Source organism: Lampetra fluviatilis, chromosome 17 (assembly GCF_964198595.1).
Source record: "Lampetra fluviatilis chromosome 17, kcLamFluv1.1, whole genome shotgun sequence".
NCBI lineage: Eukaryota > Metazoa > Chordata > Hyperoartia > Petromyzontiformes > Petromyzontidae > Lampetra > Lampetra fluviatilis.
In genome coordinates, this window is record NC_136291.1 from 926,806 (window position 1) to 942,017 (window position 15,212).

A 15,212-nucleotide genomic window follows, 5' to 3' on the forward strand; every position below is an offset into this window, starting at 1 on the left:
AGATCTTGGATGGTGGGCGGCCACCGTGCATAAAACTGGTGTTGCAGGCAACTGCACGGCTCCGTGCTTGGAAAAGAGCGGTGCGGCAAAATGCGCCGGCCTGTGCTCCGACATGCACTCCCTGCCTTCACACTAATTAGCCTGGCGAAACATGGTCAAACCCCCGCTGAACAAGGAGTGGGAAGTTCCTCATCCAGCAGTGGGATGTGCATGTGGCGGCAGGGTAAGCCCACCTGTAAGCAATCCCTGAAATGCCCTCAGTGGGGGCACTCTCCAGAGGCTAGCTATCAGATTTGACCACCACCCTGCAATGAACTCCCATGAGTGTTAGCCCTCGGCTATGCCATTGTGGCTGTGCAGGCTCCTGAGCGAAGACCCAACCCCCCAGGGACTCGAACCACCAGAGAAGCTCCTTGCTCTGCGTTTTCGGGACCTTTTCATTCATTTCGACGCATCCCCATCGGCCACGCAAGCACAACTCTGGAACGGTTTTGACATTCGGTGCCTCAGAATCGGTAGCAGCGTCACTGCGTCAGGCTTTGCTTGAACAAATGTTGCGGAACTGATGAACCATGATGATTACAGAATTCGTACAGCTGCTGATAATTAAAAAACTGCAACATTCGTCAAACAAATTGTGGGCTTTAAAGGAAAAAAACATACTGTAAGAGCCAACGTTCCGGATAATGGCCCTTTATAGCACATCCACGAAGGGGCAATGCTCGAAACGTCGCCTATGTTTATTTTGTTTCCTTTGACGACCACAGCGTCATCATGAGTACCAAAATATACTAATCGGGGTTTTCCCCTTTTTTCTGGCAGCAAAACTGACACCTTTTCAAAGGAATCATGTTCACATTAACCACAATACTTGCAGTCAAATGCAAACAAAAAACACAACTCTGATAATTAATGCATTGTCCTTGAAACTGATTGGGCCACACCAGAGACAGCTTTTCTTAGAGCCTAGTCTCATGGTGTTCGACCAGATGACGCCAAAAGGCGCACAACTCAAAGACAACGCACGATCAGAGTAATGAGAGCTCGGGGTAAGCATCTCTATCACGAGGCCTCCTTTGCCAGTACCAAATATACTAATCGGGTTTACCCACATTTTTCTGGCAACAAAACCAATCAGTTTCAAGGACAATGCATCCATTATCAGAGTATTGTTTTTTGTTTGCATTTGACTGCAAGTATTGTGGTTAATGTGAACACGATTCCTTGCAAAAGGTGTCAGTTTTGTTGCCAGAAAGAAGTGGAAACCCCCCACGAGCACCGCGTCAGTGACACGGAGCGCGTCAAGTTGCTGTTCGTGGTTGTGCACCACTGCCCCACGCGCCAAGGGTGGCACAGTCGGGTGTTTTACAATCGGGTTTAATTGTCTTTTTATGTTAAACCCGATCATCTGAGATTGGGAGAAATCCGGTTTAATTGGTTCTAATTGCAGAACCGCACTTCTCAACGATGGGCTTCATCCATTCCAAGCGAAGGAACTCACTGGCGCCCACGATTGTGGAGAAGCTCCTCGTGTTCATCAAGACCAACCTGCCCGCCGCATTCTACGACTACCCCGTGCCCGACGCCCCCCCCCCCCCCCCGAGTACGATGATAGCAGCACCGACGAGGAAGCAGCCTAAGCCTATCGGAGTTTCGTATTCATTAAAGCAGGTTTTAATTCCCCGAAATCGGGTTTAATTGTATTAAAGAAAACACCCGATGCCTGCCGCTGGAAAAATCAGGTGTTTTTCCACCCATGGCACACGGCAGCGGCAGCAGCAGCAGCGCCATGGCGCCCCCACGTGGCCAACGGTGGAAGTTGTCCCTCGCTTCCCGCGGCGTTCGCCTTGGAGGGGCGGTGGCTCTCGGTCACTCAACCCCCTTCGTTACCTCGTTACTGCGGGGAAGCACGGCGAGGCGAGAGTTGTGAGGAGCTGTGTGGAGTTTGTGTGGAGTTTGTGCCCGCGAGGCGAGGCGGGAGATCGCTCCCCCCCAGGGGGGAAGTTTCTTCTCGCGGTTTCATGGCGCCCGGCGGCGGCGGCGTGGAGGGCGAAGCGGGCGCCATGGCAACCACCACGGTGAGTGGTGAGTGTGGTGAGGTGACAGTGGTGAGTGTGGTGAGGTGACAGTGGTGAGTGTGGTGAGTGTGGTGAGGTGAAAGTGGTGAGGTGACAGTGGTGAGTGTGGTGAGGTGACAGTGGTGAGTGTGGTGAGGTGAAAGTGGTGAGTGTGGTGAGGTGAGTGAGTGAGGGGACAGTGGTGAGTGTGGTGAGTGGTGAGGTGAGTGTGGTGAGTGTGGTGAGGTGACAGTGGTGAGTGTGGTGAGGTGAGTGTGGTGAGTGTGGTGAGGTGAGTGTGGTGAGTGTGGTGAGGTGACAGTGGTGAGTGGTGAGGTGACAGTGGTGAGTGTGGTGAGGTGAGTGTGGTGAGTGTGGTGAGGTGACAGTGGTGAGTGAGTGAGGTGAGTGTGGTGAGTGTGGTGAGGTGAGTGTGGTGAGTGTGGTGAGGTGACAGTGGTGAGTGAGGTGAGTGTGGTGAGTGTGGTGAGGTGAGTGTGGTGAGTGTGGTGAGGTGACAGTGGGAGTGGTGAGGTTACAGTGGTGAGTGTGGTGAGGTGAGTGTGGTGAGTGTAGTGAGGTGAGTGTGGTGAGTGTGGTGAGGTGACAGTGGTGAGTGTGGTGAGGTGACAGTGGTGAGTGCGTGCTGTTCCAGGCGTGCCCTGTACCGCCAGTGATGTGAGTTGTGTACCAGTGGTGAGGAGTATTGTACCAGTGGTGAGTGTTGGGAGAGTTGTGTTTCCTGCTCAGCTGTCCTCTGTGGTGAGTGCCCAGTGGCCTGCCCTGTGAGCCAAGTCTTATTACGCGAGTGTGTATTTTATCTTTTATTGTTGTTCATTGATACTTCTTGTACTGCCGTGAGTGGAGCTTCTTTAACAACGTGTGGACCTCGTGTACCAGCACCACGAGTGTGGACTCGCATCGCCCCCTGGAACGGGCATTCAATCTCATCGCCGTGCAGGTACAGCCAGGGCGATGATCACCTGCCCACTGCCCTCCTCGCCGAGTCGCAAGTCCGTCGTCGCTGAACCTCGCCGCTGAACCTCGCCGCCGCCGCCGCTCTCTCGTCGCTCTCTCGTCGCCGGCCATGCTGGACGAAGGCCACGTGCGGCGGCGGTGCCAGGACCTCGGCAGCACCGTGAGTCGAGGGTTGTTGGAGCCAGTGGCCTGTGGGTGGGACATGACCCACGGCTTCATTTCACTCGGCCCGTGGCCACGGAAGGCCTCTAATGTCCGTGCGTTGTTGAACTTCTTTCGCACCGTGCATTGCCAACCGTGATAATCGGGGAAGAACGACAAACTAAGCACAAAAAGCAGTTTGAAATAAATGAAGTTTCAACCGATATGTACAAGTGCATGTGGCCACTGCCCATAAAACAATTTATATCCGTCAATGCAGGCATCTTGGCCGTGCTAATGGGGTATCAAAGGGAACTATTTTTAATCTGGCAAACAGCGTTTCATATTTAGCGTGGTAAAGACGAGCTATACATCTTATTGGATTACACCAAGATGTGTGCTGACGTGTGGTCTGCCAGAATTATTTGATGGTGCTATTCGGCCCTCCGTGGATTATCTGGAGTTTGGTGATGAGGGTTTAAAGGAGGCCTGAAAAGAGAGAGTGGCAATCGTCGAGGCCAGCATGAGGGGTCTTGGCAACATTCGGGATACGGAAATGGTGGCTGCGCAAAGTGTTGTGCATATTTGTGTGTTGAACTTATTTTGCACAAAACATACGTAGCCAGCCATGCTGATCAGAGGTGTGGGGGAAGGACTAAACACAAAAAGCAGTTTCAAGGAAATGAGTTTTAAATCTTGATTTAAAAATGCACAGATCCAGTGGCTTCCTAATATCGGAAAGAGTGTTCCAGATGGCCGCAGAAGCACATCCAAAAGCGCGCAATGCGGTGACCATCTTTGTTCGATGGCCAGCCAAATGCCACTGCGAGGGTGAGCGGAGTTGGTGTGTTGGAGGTGCGAGGCCCTGTCGGGTTTACTCAAGCTGGGCACGTGGTGCTGGTGGGTGACTGCAGGACTACAGCAGGTGGGAGAGGAGGTCTCCCTGCGGCTGTGGTCGTGGAGGGGCCCCCCAGCGTGGCCTGCGCACCCTGCCCTGTCTCGGCATGCGGAGGGCTCGCCGGAGCAGGGAGAGGGACCCCAGCAGGGCGCCCGACTACCCCCTGGGTTGCCTGGCAGGGAGCTCGCGGGAGCTGAGCTCAACTCCTCGGCCAGGTCAGCAGTCACCCACGGCGCGTGAGAGATTCACCATTGGCTTGGAAATGTATCGTGGATGAGCCATAAACCAGTATGATTTTGTGCAGTTTTTACTTTTGTATTGGTTTGTTTATTACATTTTCTCTTGAATTGTTTACATGTTTTTTTTACACAACCTACCTTGTAGCATTAAGGTTGTGGTGGCATCAATAAAAAAATACATACTCTAATAAGTAATCTTATATCGCGTCGTTCATGCAAATTGCATCTCACATGCGGAGAAGAATCCCAGACAAGCTGGAATGCTGCCGAGCTGTGAGGCGGTGCCAACTCGTGCTAAGCAGCAGGCGCGGCTCGTCCACCAGGGACGTGGGGGCACCGCCCCACCAAGCAACTGGAAATGAGAAATTATTTTCTAATGAAAAATATTATTCTCTTAATTGTTTTGTTTGTGGCTGTAAAGGAGTCCGAGTGAGAGATATGCCTTCATTCCTTGCGATGAGCTGCGCATTGTAGCCACGCTGTTTGAGACCCATTCAGGGCGGTTAAAAAGGCGCCCGTGGCTGCGATGAGCCGACGTCACGACGCGAGGTGGCACCGTGCAAATGTAGCAGGTCCACGCTCGAGGCTTTTGGCAGTGTCAAAGGGGTCGTGCAGTGTGGACTTGAGGTTCATAGGGACAGGATTTGAGTGCTTTGTTGTTCTGTTTCGTATTGTTTATAAATTCATACCAATAACATTACGAAATTTTTCCTAATTAGAACACCATATTTTCAGAGGTCACTCACAAGCGCCCCACCTCGTGTAAATGTCACAAGCCGCCACTGCGAAGTAGTTCTTTACATATTCAGTTGCTTTCAGTGGATTAATGAGTGCTTATACATGTGTAGTGTTCAACACGGAGGCACACACTCTGGACTGGAAGGCAATACCATTGGAACCTCAACACTTTTATTTATCAACTTTCCTAGCGGTTAACACTGAACGTAACTCAGCTTCTATAGCAGGTGATGTGGCTAACGATGTGAGTAGCGCGTTAACTCGAGACGAAGACCCGGAGACGACGAGACGCGGGACCCAGGCTTGAGTCCACAGACGAGCCCAGAACACGCCCGGGACCGCCCCTTGATGCTCCTGGGCGTGGCCTCGCTCCGCCTTCGGACACGCCCCCTTTCTAGACCTTTCCCGAAGGATCCCGACCGAGCATCACATGCTCCACTCAGGCGACCACGTCCTCCCTTGCCCTCTCTCTCTCTCAGGCCATCGCCAGGACGATGCCCCCGAGGGCTGGCTGACACGTCGTGTTTACTCTGGTGCTGGAGAGAGGCTCCAGACGCACAGTTGCACTCCTGTAGCAGCAGCTGACGCGAACACCCTAGTGACACCATTTACGTCACTACCCATGTGTAAGGAAGTCGGAGGACCCGGAGAAAACTCATGCATGCGAGGAGTTAACACTTTCCTATATGCCAGGGACACCTGATATCAGACCACACTTTGCTGTCCTGCATTCTGCCGGCGAGCCAGGGTGTTGCACCTCCTCGATGCCTACGGGAAGGGAGTCTCGCAACGTTTTGTAATTTGTCCGATCCACCAATCAGGAGCGGCTCGTCCATATCGGCGGACGAGGCAGTCGCCTAGGGCACCAAGTTAAGTAGGGCGCCAAATTCAAGGAAAAAAGAAGTAGATACAATTAAAATAAAGAAGATGTCATTATTCAAATTCCTGTGCACATACAGAGGGAATATGAATTCTAATTAATTTCTCAACATTTCTGAGAATGTATCAGTGTAAAATATTTTATTTACTTAAAAAATAAACCCCGTGAATCGGACTGAAATATCGTCCAGCTTCGTGTACAAATCTTTTCTAAAAATGTCGTGTCTCTATTTTATCTGACCTCAGAAACATTGGTTGGACAGACGGATGGACAAATCAAATAATTATGCCTCTTAAAAAAAAATACGCTTAAAAAACATTAAACGGAAATCATGGGCAAAATGTTTCCCAATTTACCAAAAACCTCAGCCTAGATCTGCCCTTGGGGTTTGGGGCTGGGGGTGCCGATTGACACGGTTCGTCTCGGGCGCCAGTTGCTGACAGTTAGTCTCGGGCCGCCCCTGCCACCAACCCTCGCCTCCACAGCGCTGGACTACAGGCTTGCGCCACCACTGCCGGCTGTAGCATTCACGTTGATGTCTGTGATGAGAGACGGCTGCCAGGATTTGAATCCAGGATTCAGAGGTGCCAGCTCAATGCTTTGACCTCTGAGCCTCCTGGCTACCTGGCCGCCTCACCTTCATATTCGTTTATTTGTTATTTAATCCACTCCACTTTAATTGATTTTTTTCTCACAACTATTCACGTTGGGCAGCGGAACATGGACCTCAAGGCCCATTCCTGGGTCCTGCGTGGCCCAGCCAGGCCCAGGTGCTGGGCGCCTCGTGTTCCCTGCTGTGCCGCCACCCGTGGGTGGAGCGTCCGCCGCCACCACCACCACCGCCCCCCGACATCCAGGCCCTGTGCAAGAAGATGGCCGACGTCAAGGTGCTGGAGGTATGTATGTATGTTGACGTTTTTTCGCACCATAGCCACCGTGTGTGCAAGGCCGTGCAACTGCACTGGGGCCAATGGGCTGGAGGGGCCCAGACGTTGGAGAGGGGGGAAATGTAAATGAACAGGGGGGGTTCCATTGAATGCCTTGCACTAGGGCCCATGTCGACCATCCTGAAAAGTGGTGGCCATGTGGCTTAGAGGTTAGACAGCTGAGTTGGCACCGCTGAGATCCTGGATTTGAAACCAAGCAGCCACCTCTGATGAAACTGTGATGGTCTCAGTCTGGTCACCAGTTTGTTTCTGCACTTAAAGTGGCAAAATATTATCTCTTTAGAGTTACAAATATCGGTTTGACTGTCATCCGATGAACATTTTTCTCTGCAGCAATGCAGGTGGGAAGAAAATGCTGCCCCTTACCGTGTTGGGAAGAGGTCACTTGAGGGCATGTCAGAGGTAGATCCGTGATATGCTCTTTTGTGTCGTATTTTCGAGAGGTCCAAATAGAAAATGTATCTGGTCACGTGACACTGGTAGCACAATGGGGAAAACTTTTCAATATTTAAAAATGTTCCAAAAGACTTAGAAATCAACAAGAGCCCGCATGCCCCGTGACCCGCTCGTGACGTCACACCGCTGTGTGTGCGCTGCGGGCCAGTATCTGGCGGAGACCCGGCAGGCCGCCGTCGCAGAGCGCCGCCAACGCATCAAGGCCCTGGAGGCGGCGAACGAGCGCCTGGCACAGGAAACCCGAGAGGCGGAGGAGGCGGCCTTCCGAGACGTGAACGCCACGCTGGCCCAGCTCCAGAGACACCAGGTGCCGCCAGGCTCGCGCTTGTCAGCTTCCCCCCCCCCCCCCCCCCGTGGCTGCTCCATGGCTCCCTCCATCCTGTAAGGAGGGAGCCATCGAGCAGGGTTGCCACGGTGGTGGTGAGATCTTAACTACCTCGTCTGGTTTCCAGGTTCGTGGGTTCGATCCCGACCCTAAGACCTGTTCATTTGGAGTATGCATGTTCTCCCCATGATCGCGTGGATTTTTCTCCGGGTCCTCTGGTTTTTCCCTCCACAATTATAATCGACGTGCTTTTAGAGTATTTGGCTGATAACATTCCCACGTGATAAGGCACTTCATTGGGCTATCATTAGTGACCAGGTTGCGTCTGAAAACAGCTTTTTAGCTCAGTAGGTCTTACCTGGTCAAATATAAATAGTTACATTGTTTTAATGTATGGCATCCATCCCTTCAAGTAATCACTTATCGTTTAATTAATGTTTGCCCCTCGACCTACCATCTCTAACCCTTCTAGAGGTGAATCCCAAATCTACATCCGTTTGTCTTTTATGGATAACTCGCCTTTTGTCCGTCCAAGAACGGGTGTATTGCAGTGAATCTGAAACTTGCAAGTGAAATGCAGACCGCGACGTGATATCCATTGCATCAATGTGTGTGCAATTTGTAAGGGCGCGGTGACACAGACCTATTCCATTTTAAGATTATAATCCCTTGTTCATCACGACGTCCTTTTTACTTTGATGTCTCAACAGCGTGACGGAGATCGCGTGACGTGAGGGTTCTGCGTTGGCAGTGAGGGTTGTAAGTTGACGCCGAGGAGGGGGGAGGAGGCGCCTCGGCCCCCCATGTGAAGTGACGTCACCCGATAATTATTATGAATGGGGGGGGGGTGTCCATTTGGAGGACGTCACCTGTTCATTATTATTAATGAGGGGGGCTGGTCGACATGGAGTGACGTCACGAGCGTTGCACACAGACATTCTTGGCTCATTATAGTAGCTAATAATAATGGGGGGGGGGGTGGGGGGTGTCCATTTGGAGGACGTCACCTGCTCATGAATATGAATGAGGAGGGCTGGTCGATGTGGAATGACGTCACGAGCATTAAGGACATACCTGGGTGATTATAGTAGGTATGATTATCATCGCACACTGCATCATCACACATCGCATCGTAACGCGTTCCATGGACATGATCCGCCGTCGAAGTGTCATAGCATCGCTTGCCAGGAGAGGGCAGTATTGTACAGCGAAGATGCGGACACGACCTGTTTTGTCGATATTGGATAGCGTGTGAGTGGATACCGTGGCGTGCATTACAAGTTAACAATTAATTATTATCATATGATACCAAACCGCGTCATCACCAGCATCCTTTCTTCCAGAACTTCCTGCATCGGGCGTGCACCTCTGAGAATGTACCCCGAGGCCTCATCGCTTGTCCTTTTCCAAATTCAACATTTCGGTATCTCCCCTCCATGAAGCGCTCTCCTACTTTCTGCTTGCACGCGACGAGGGAATTCTCATGTTGAGGCCATCCTTGCATTCTTGCGGGAAGTACCACTTTGACCTCGGCTGACCGCTTCCTTCCTGCAGAATGCGCAAGTCCTCCTCGAGGATCTTCACGGGCGGCAGATGTCGGAGGCCATCGCTAACGAGCAGCGCGTGGAGGACGCAATGCGACAGGACGTAGCCGGTAAGTTCGGCCACAAATGCTGCGGTCTCCCTGCAATATCTGTAAGAGGAGTCCAAAAAACCCAAGAGTGGGGCTCTCTAGAGCTCCCTCGGGAGGTGGCCATTCCACCAGTCGTGTCGAGAGAGAACAATTGCAGGGTTGCGACTCTGCCTTTTACCTTGATGGTCAAGTCCAAATGCTCGCAATGCAGGGGAGCTACTCGCACACTCTACCCACATCGCGCCGTTCAACAAGCCCCCAAGAGTTTCTCCCGTCCGCTCGGCCCGGCGCGAGTGCAGAGCTGGAGCGGCGGGTGCAGCGGGCGGGGGTGCAGCTGGAGGAAGCGCGAGCCAGCCTGCGCTCGCTGCGGGCGTACCACGGCAGGGAGCGGCCCCTGCAGGCGGCGCGGCAGGCCCAGCTGCAGCGCCAGCTCCAAGCGCTTCAGCGGCAGCAGGAGGTTGGGGCGCGCAAAACACCACTCGGCAGAATTGGCCAAACATCCAAATGTCGCTGGACTCTCCCGATAAGAGAGTTCTGAGACTCGGTGAGGCTCTCCTGTATCTGCACCAGCGGGGTCAAACTACCTCCATGTCCAACGTGAATGTTGAGGTTGCGTGCAGCTGCCGGCGCTGAGAGGGCGGTGGATGTGCCCGCAGGTGGAGGAGGCAGAGGAGCGCCGGCAGGACGAGGAGCAGCTGGAGCGCACCGCGGCTCAGGACGCCCTCGCCCAGGAGGCCCTGCTGCTCCGCGTCGCACAGGTCGGGGGGAGGAGTGTGCACCCTGCCATCGAGGAGACCTCTCGGCACGAAAGTTGACCTCTCCACTGTTCTGGGGCGGCTCGTCCATATAGGCAGACTAGGCAGCGTGCACCTGTTTGCATTTACACTCTGGGCTTTCTCAGTTGCCCCATCTGACCTCGTTGACTGCAGGGTGCCCTTGTCCGGTGTCAAAACCATTCAGTACAGCCCATACTCGGTTCCTTGTTCCCACTTCTCTGTATCCCAGTGTTCCTCTATCTCTGAGTCATCATGTCCCTGTGTCTCACTTGTCCAGTGCAAATGCAGTTCAGTTGAGCCCACCAATGGCAAGGCTGCGGGTCAGAATTCTGTTGATTTTTTTTTTATCATGGCTACTGAGCGCAGTCTAAAAAAAATTATCAAAATTCACATAGCAGCTACCAACAAACAGTCCTCATCATGGCTGGGGTCATCGATACAAAAGTTTCCTTACTGTTGACGAGGTCCATGCTGCCCACCAGGGACTTCCAGAAGGGGGGTGTTGGGCTAGGAGCAAATCCCACCACGTGGGCCCCCCGACACCTCGAAACTAAAATGGAAGTATTAAATCTGACACCGTGACGTCGAAGCTTGGGGCCCCCCAAAGCGAGGGGCCTGGGGCGGTCGCCCCCAAATTGCCGTACCATGGGGACGGCTCCGCTGCCCACCACTGAGATGTTGTTAAGAAGTTGTGCGGTGGAAGCTGCGACCACAATGGCTGTTTGGTGATGCAAGTTGACCCCAGGGTGAGTTTGTAAAGAACAGGATAGATCAGCAGCAGATTTGGCGAATCTTGCAGCTTTGTCATCAGCTGTTAGGTAGCGTTTATACAGTCGATTAAACACCCACCCTGCCAGTTGATTTTACGTAATGTCTGCCCACTTTCAGGAGCACCTGGAGGAGTTCCCCCATGATCTGCGGACGAAGAGCTTCCAGAATACGGGCTTAAGGAAGGAAATTGAGATCCAGGGGAAGGTAAGAGACCACGGGCATACCGATAGAGTGTGCAGGCGGTGAAACGGCACTGGGACCCATGGATTGGACTCTGAAGAGGGGGGAAATTCGACAGGGGAGGGTCTCATTTTTTTCCTTGCAAACAGGAGTTCAAGTCTACACAGAGGTTGCTGCCCACTGGAACTTTAAAAGTCGTGCAGTGAGATGCAACCCAGCCCTAGGAACAAATAGCCTTTACATGTATGCTACTTTGGTTGTGAGTCTCATGCTGTTCGACATAAGTTTGCAGCTTCATGAATAGCAAATGTCATTTTTTTAAGTCACTGTGTTGACAAATAAAAATACGCAGGAAGAGTGATGTCAAGGTGATGTTGCCCAATCATCGCTAATGAGCTGACGTAATGATGAACGTAGCTATCAGTATCTTATTATTGCCGCGTTAGGGGTGGAGCAGTGGCATAGTGGTTATTCGTGCCCTGTGTTACGGACCCAGTGTCCTGAATTTGGTTCCCAGCCACAGCCAACACCAGTGGTGAGTGACATCTGAACCGGTCCTGGGTGCCCACACCTCTTCTCCAATCCGCACTGACCAGCGTGGGGAAGTATGGTCAAGCAACCTCCATGACCGACACGTCGTGGGTGGATTTACTATGGGTTGGAATTAACAATTAAACGGTGTTTGCTCACATTAACGTTACAGTACTTTATTAGTAACAAAATACCAAATCGGACAATATTCCTCCTTCACAAAACTTTTCCTCCAAGATAAACAAAAGTGTTTTCACATATCCCATCAGCCGCATGGTCTTCTGAGGGTGCATAACTAGCGGGATTGGTTCAACAAAAGCAAACTTTGGTCTGGTTTTGACATTCAATGTCCCATCTGCAAGGTCAGTCTTGCTTGTGCCAATGCTGGCAAACTGCCAGATTTATATAGGACCGATATCTAACTCTGCTTGATATCCAACTCTGCTAGATTTGGGTCCTATTAGTGTGGCTGTGATGTAACGGTTTGCACACTGAACTTGAAATCCAGAGGTCGCCGCTTCAATTCGATTTTCGCAGCGTGGCAGTTGAAACAATGGGCAAGTTTATTGTATTCTGCCCCCCCCACCGCCGTCCACCCGGCAGTATAAATGGGTACATCCGCAGGTCATATGTGGTGATGTGAAGACCGCGTACTCCCACCTCTTCCAAGATGTCCGGCCAGTGTTGAATAATATGCCAAGTGTCGTATACAAGGGCTTTCTAGATCTCCCTCTCATGGAAGCCTTTCCGTCATTTTTGTGAACGGTGCCCATATGCATCCCCACTGCTCCCACCCGCCATGACCCCTCTTGCCCGCCGCAGGAGGTCGCCGCCCTGCGCCTGCTCATCCCTGCCCTGCAGCGGGAGGTTCGCCAACTCGCGGCTCAGGCCAGGAAGCAGCTCCACGCATCCCCCTGGCTCCTGCCGTCCACTCGCGAGTGAGATGTCGCCTGCCCTTCACCGCAATGCCATGGGCAGTAATGGGCAGCACCATTCCTGCAGGCTCGGGTGGCGGGGGGTGGAGGGCATGGAAATTGATTGTAACTGATTCATATTTTAATTGGGGGGAGTGGTGGTGCCCGGTGACCGTTGTTGATTTCCTCGCCACGGCGAACACTTTGGCCCCGATTTTCTGTGACGTCGTTTTGTCACCCGACAGACCGGCGCCCGACGAGGAAGCGGAGCTGGACATCCCCCGAGATGAGGAGCTACCTTTTTGAGGAAAAGCTAAGCTCTCCGCTCCTGAGCATCCTCATCAGCAACTAAAGAACCTCAAGTGTACCTCTTTCATGGGAGGGAAAGTCCGTATGTGTGAAGCCATAGTAATAGGAAGGTAACTGCACCGTGATTCATCGGGTAAAATCCATTCTTATGCTCATGATATTTGCAGTGAATCTTGGATACGAATCATGAAAACATTTAGTTACTTATTTACCCAGGAACGCCAGACTGAAGTCTGCAGACTCTTCCTGCATTGGGATGTTTGTCCAAGACCAATTACAGTACATCATTGGACTTTTTCGCGAATGTTATACGAAGCAGAACCGAGCGAGCTAAATAGTCAAAACTAGACCCCAAAAATATATATTCTTGAAGCGAACTGTGACTCCGAATCGTGATAATTAATTTAATCACTGGAGGATGAATTGTCATGTCCCTAGTAAATGATCTTGTGTGCCATTACAGAATGTGTGCCATTACAGAATGTGTGCCATTACAGAATGTGTGCCATTACAGCATTTGTGCCATTACAGCATTTGTGCCATTGCAGCATTTGTGCCACTCGCTTGTGGCAGGCGTAGGCGGGGGCGGATCCAATGAGGGTGCAATGTGACGCCACCCCCTTCTTGAGACCCAGAAAACTGGTATTTTTAGTGATATTTACAAGAGTAGGTACATTCAACGTTTTAAAAGTTATTATTAATGTCGGGCCCTCTGCAGATAGCAGCCTTAGCGAGAGCTACTACTCCACCAAACTGGAATGCTGATCAACATTGGACCGAGGTCTATTCAAGCGTCTGCCTGGTACCCACTGCTACTGTGAACTCAGGCGCGGTGTGTGTGGATGTATGCTGCTGTCCCTTTAAGTTGCCAATCCTAAGTAAAAGCAATACAACCACTCCGATATTGTACCCTACTCGAAATCCTAAGTATTTGTCGTATTAATGCTATATATGCGTATATTCTCAAAATGTCGGCTTGGTTGATGGAATTCACGGTGTTTATTAAACTTTGTAACTCTGGCCTGAGATTGCTGCATTTAAAATTCAGTTAAGAGCGAGACATACATGGACATGGTTTATTTATCTAGCTCAGCCACTGATTAACAGCAAACTGTGTGCACGCCGTCTGGTTCTTGTTGTCTTGATTGTTCTCAACATTGCGTGAGTGCATGTATTACCCATGGCCAGTGGAATTTTACATGCAGGGTCGAAGTGAGTGGGATGGCGTGGCGAGATGTAGGAGAGACAGAGACAGAGAGATGTGTGAGATGAGACTGAAGAATATTGAAGCGTGAGAAGGGATGTGCAAGATACGATGTCTACAGTTATACGTTTCATTTGACCACGTGGGAGATTTCAGAAGAGGGAAGAAGAGAGATGTTGGAGATAAGACCCAAGGGGCCGTCCATAAATGACGTCACGCGATTTTGGAGATTTTTGACCCCCCCCCCCTTCGTCACACAGCATCACAGAAAGTCAGACCCCCCCCCCCTCAAATATGACGTCACAAAGCTCTGCCCCCCCCCCAAAAATAAAAGAGGCCGTCCATAAATGACGTCACGCACCTGGGGGGTGGGGGTCAGACATTTGTGACGATGTGTGACGAGGGGGAGGGGTTGAGAAATGTGACGTCACATCAAAATGCGCAACTTGAAATAAATATAGACAACACGTACTACTTAATTAAACACGCACTACAATGACAATAGTTTAAAGCGATTTGAAGCATGTTTTATTTGGGGGGGGGGGCAGAGCTTTGTGACGTCATATTTGAGGTGGGGGGGTCTGACTTTTTGTGACGCCGTGTGATGAAGGGGGAGGGTCAAAAATCGCGTGACGTCATTTATGGACGGCCCCAAACATGCTTTAAATCGCTTTAAACTATTGTCATTTTAGTGCGTGTTTAATGTGGCGCTGCACTCTGATGTTGTAGGAGAAAACATTTATTAAAAAGTCTATTTAATTAAATAAAACGTGTTGTCTATATTTATTTAAAGTTGCGCATTTTGATGTGACGTCACATTTCTCAAACCCCCCCTCGTCACACACAAATGTCTGACCCCCCCGCCCCCCTAGGTGCGTGACGTCATTTATGGACGGCCCCCAAGATGTCATGAAAGATGTTAGATGACAGATTTGAGAGGTGGATTGGAGTCATTCATTCAGCAGTGATAGACAATGGCTGATTATAATCACTTGCTCACAGCCCAATCCCTATAACGCCCCAATAAACATTGAAACCCAAAATACTGAAGTCTCTGGTCGTGACGTCACACACGACATGTGTTGGCCATGTGGTATGGCGTCATTCTTCGACATTTTTCGATGTCTTCTTGCGCACATCCTTTTAACCGGATGACGTCACGCGCGAGTGAAAATTGTGTGGGTGAACGTCACGCCGTCCTCGATGTGTGCCGTGACGTCATGCCACCCCCTGAC

General features: G+C 51.3%; 1 protein-coding gene across 2 annotated transcripts; it reads left to right on the forward strand.

The window, feature by feature from the left end:
* The first annotated feature begins 1,831 nt into the window (after positions 1-1,831).
* Positions 1,832-13,762, forward strand: LOC144936715 (uncharacterized). Of its 2 annotated transcripts, none has more exons than XM_078863850.1 (11): positions 1,832-2,085; positions 3,019-3,195; positions 4,091-4,289; positions 6,646-6,827; positions 7,483-7,641; positions 9,214-9,313; positions 9,592-9,749; positions 9,949-10,050; positions 10,957-11,043; positions 12,373-12,488; positions 12,710-13,762. In XM_078863850.1, the coding sequence occupies exons 2-11, from the start codon at positions 3,145-3,147 to the stop codon at positions 12,768-12,770; spliced, it is 1,215 nt and encodes a 404-aa protein (XP_078719976.1). In that variant the 5' UTR covers positions 1,832-2,085; positions 3,019-3,144; the 3' UTR covers positions 12,771-13,762. The 2 variants fall into 2 exon arrangements, with proteins under 2 accessions (XP_078719976.1, XP_078719975.1); XM_078863849.1 differs by having other exon boundaries at positions 1,832-2,078.
* Positions 13,763-15,212: the final 1,450 nt, after the last annotated feature.

Excerpts from the sequence above, each read along its gene's own strand:
- LOC144936715 (XM_078863850.1), top strand. The coding sequence starts at position 3,145 with ATGCTGGACGAAGGCCACGTGCGGCGGCGGTGCCAGGACCTCGGCAGC. Across the intron at positions 4,290-6,645 it reads GAGCTCAACTCCTCGGCCAG|CGGAACATGGACCTCAAGGC; the intron begins GTCAGCAGTCAC and ends CACGTTGGGCAG. Across the intron at positions 10,051-10,956 it reads TGCTGCTCCGCGTCGCACAG|GAGCACCTGGAGGAGTTCCC; the intron begins GTCGGGGGGAGG and ends GCCCACTTTCAG.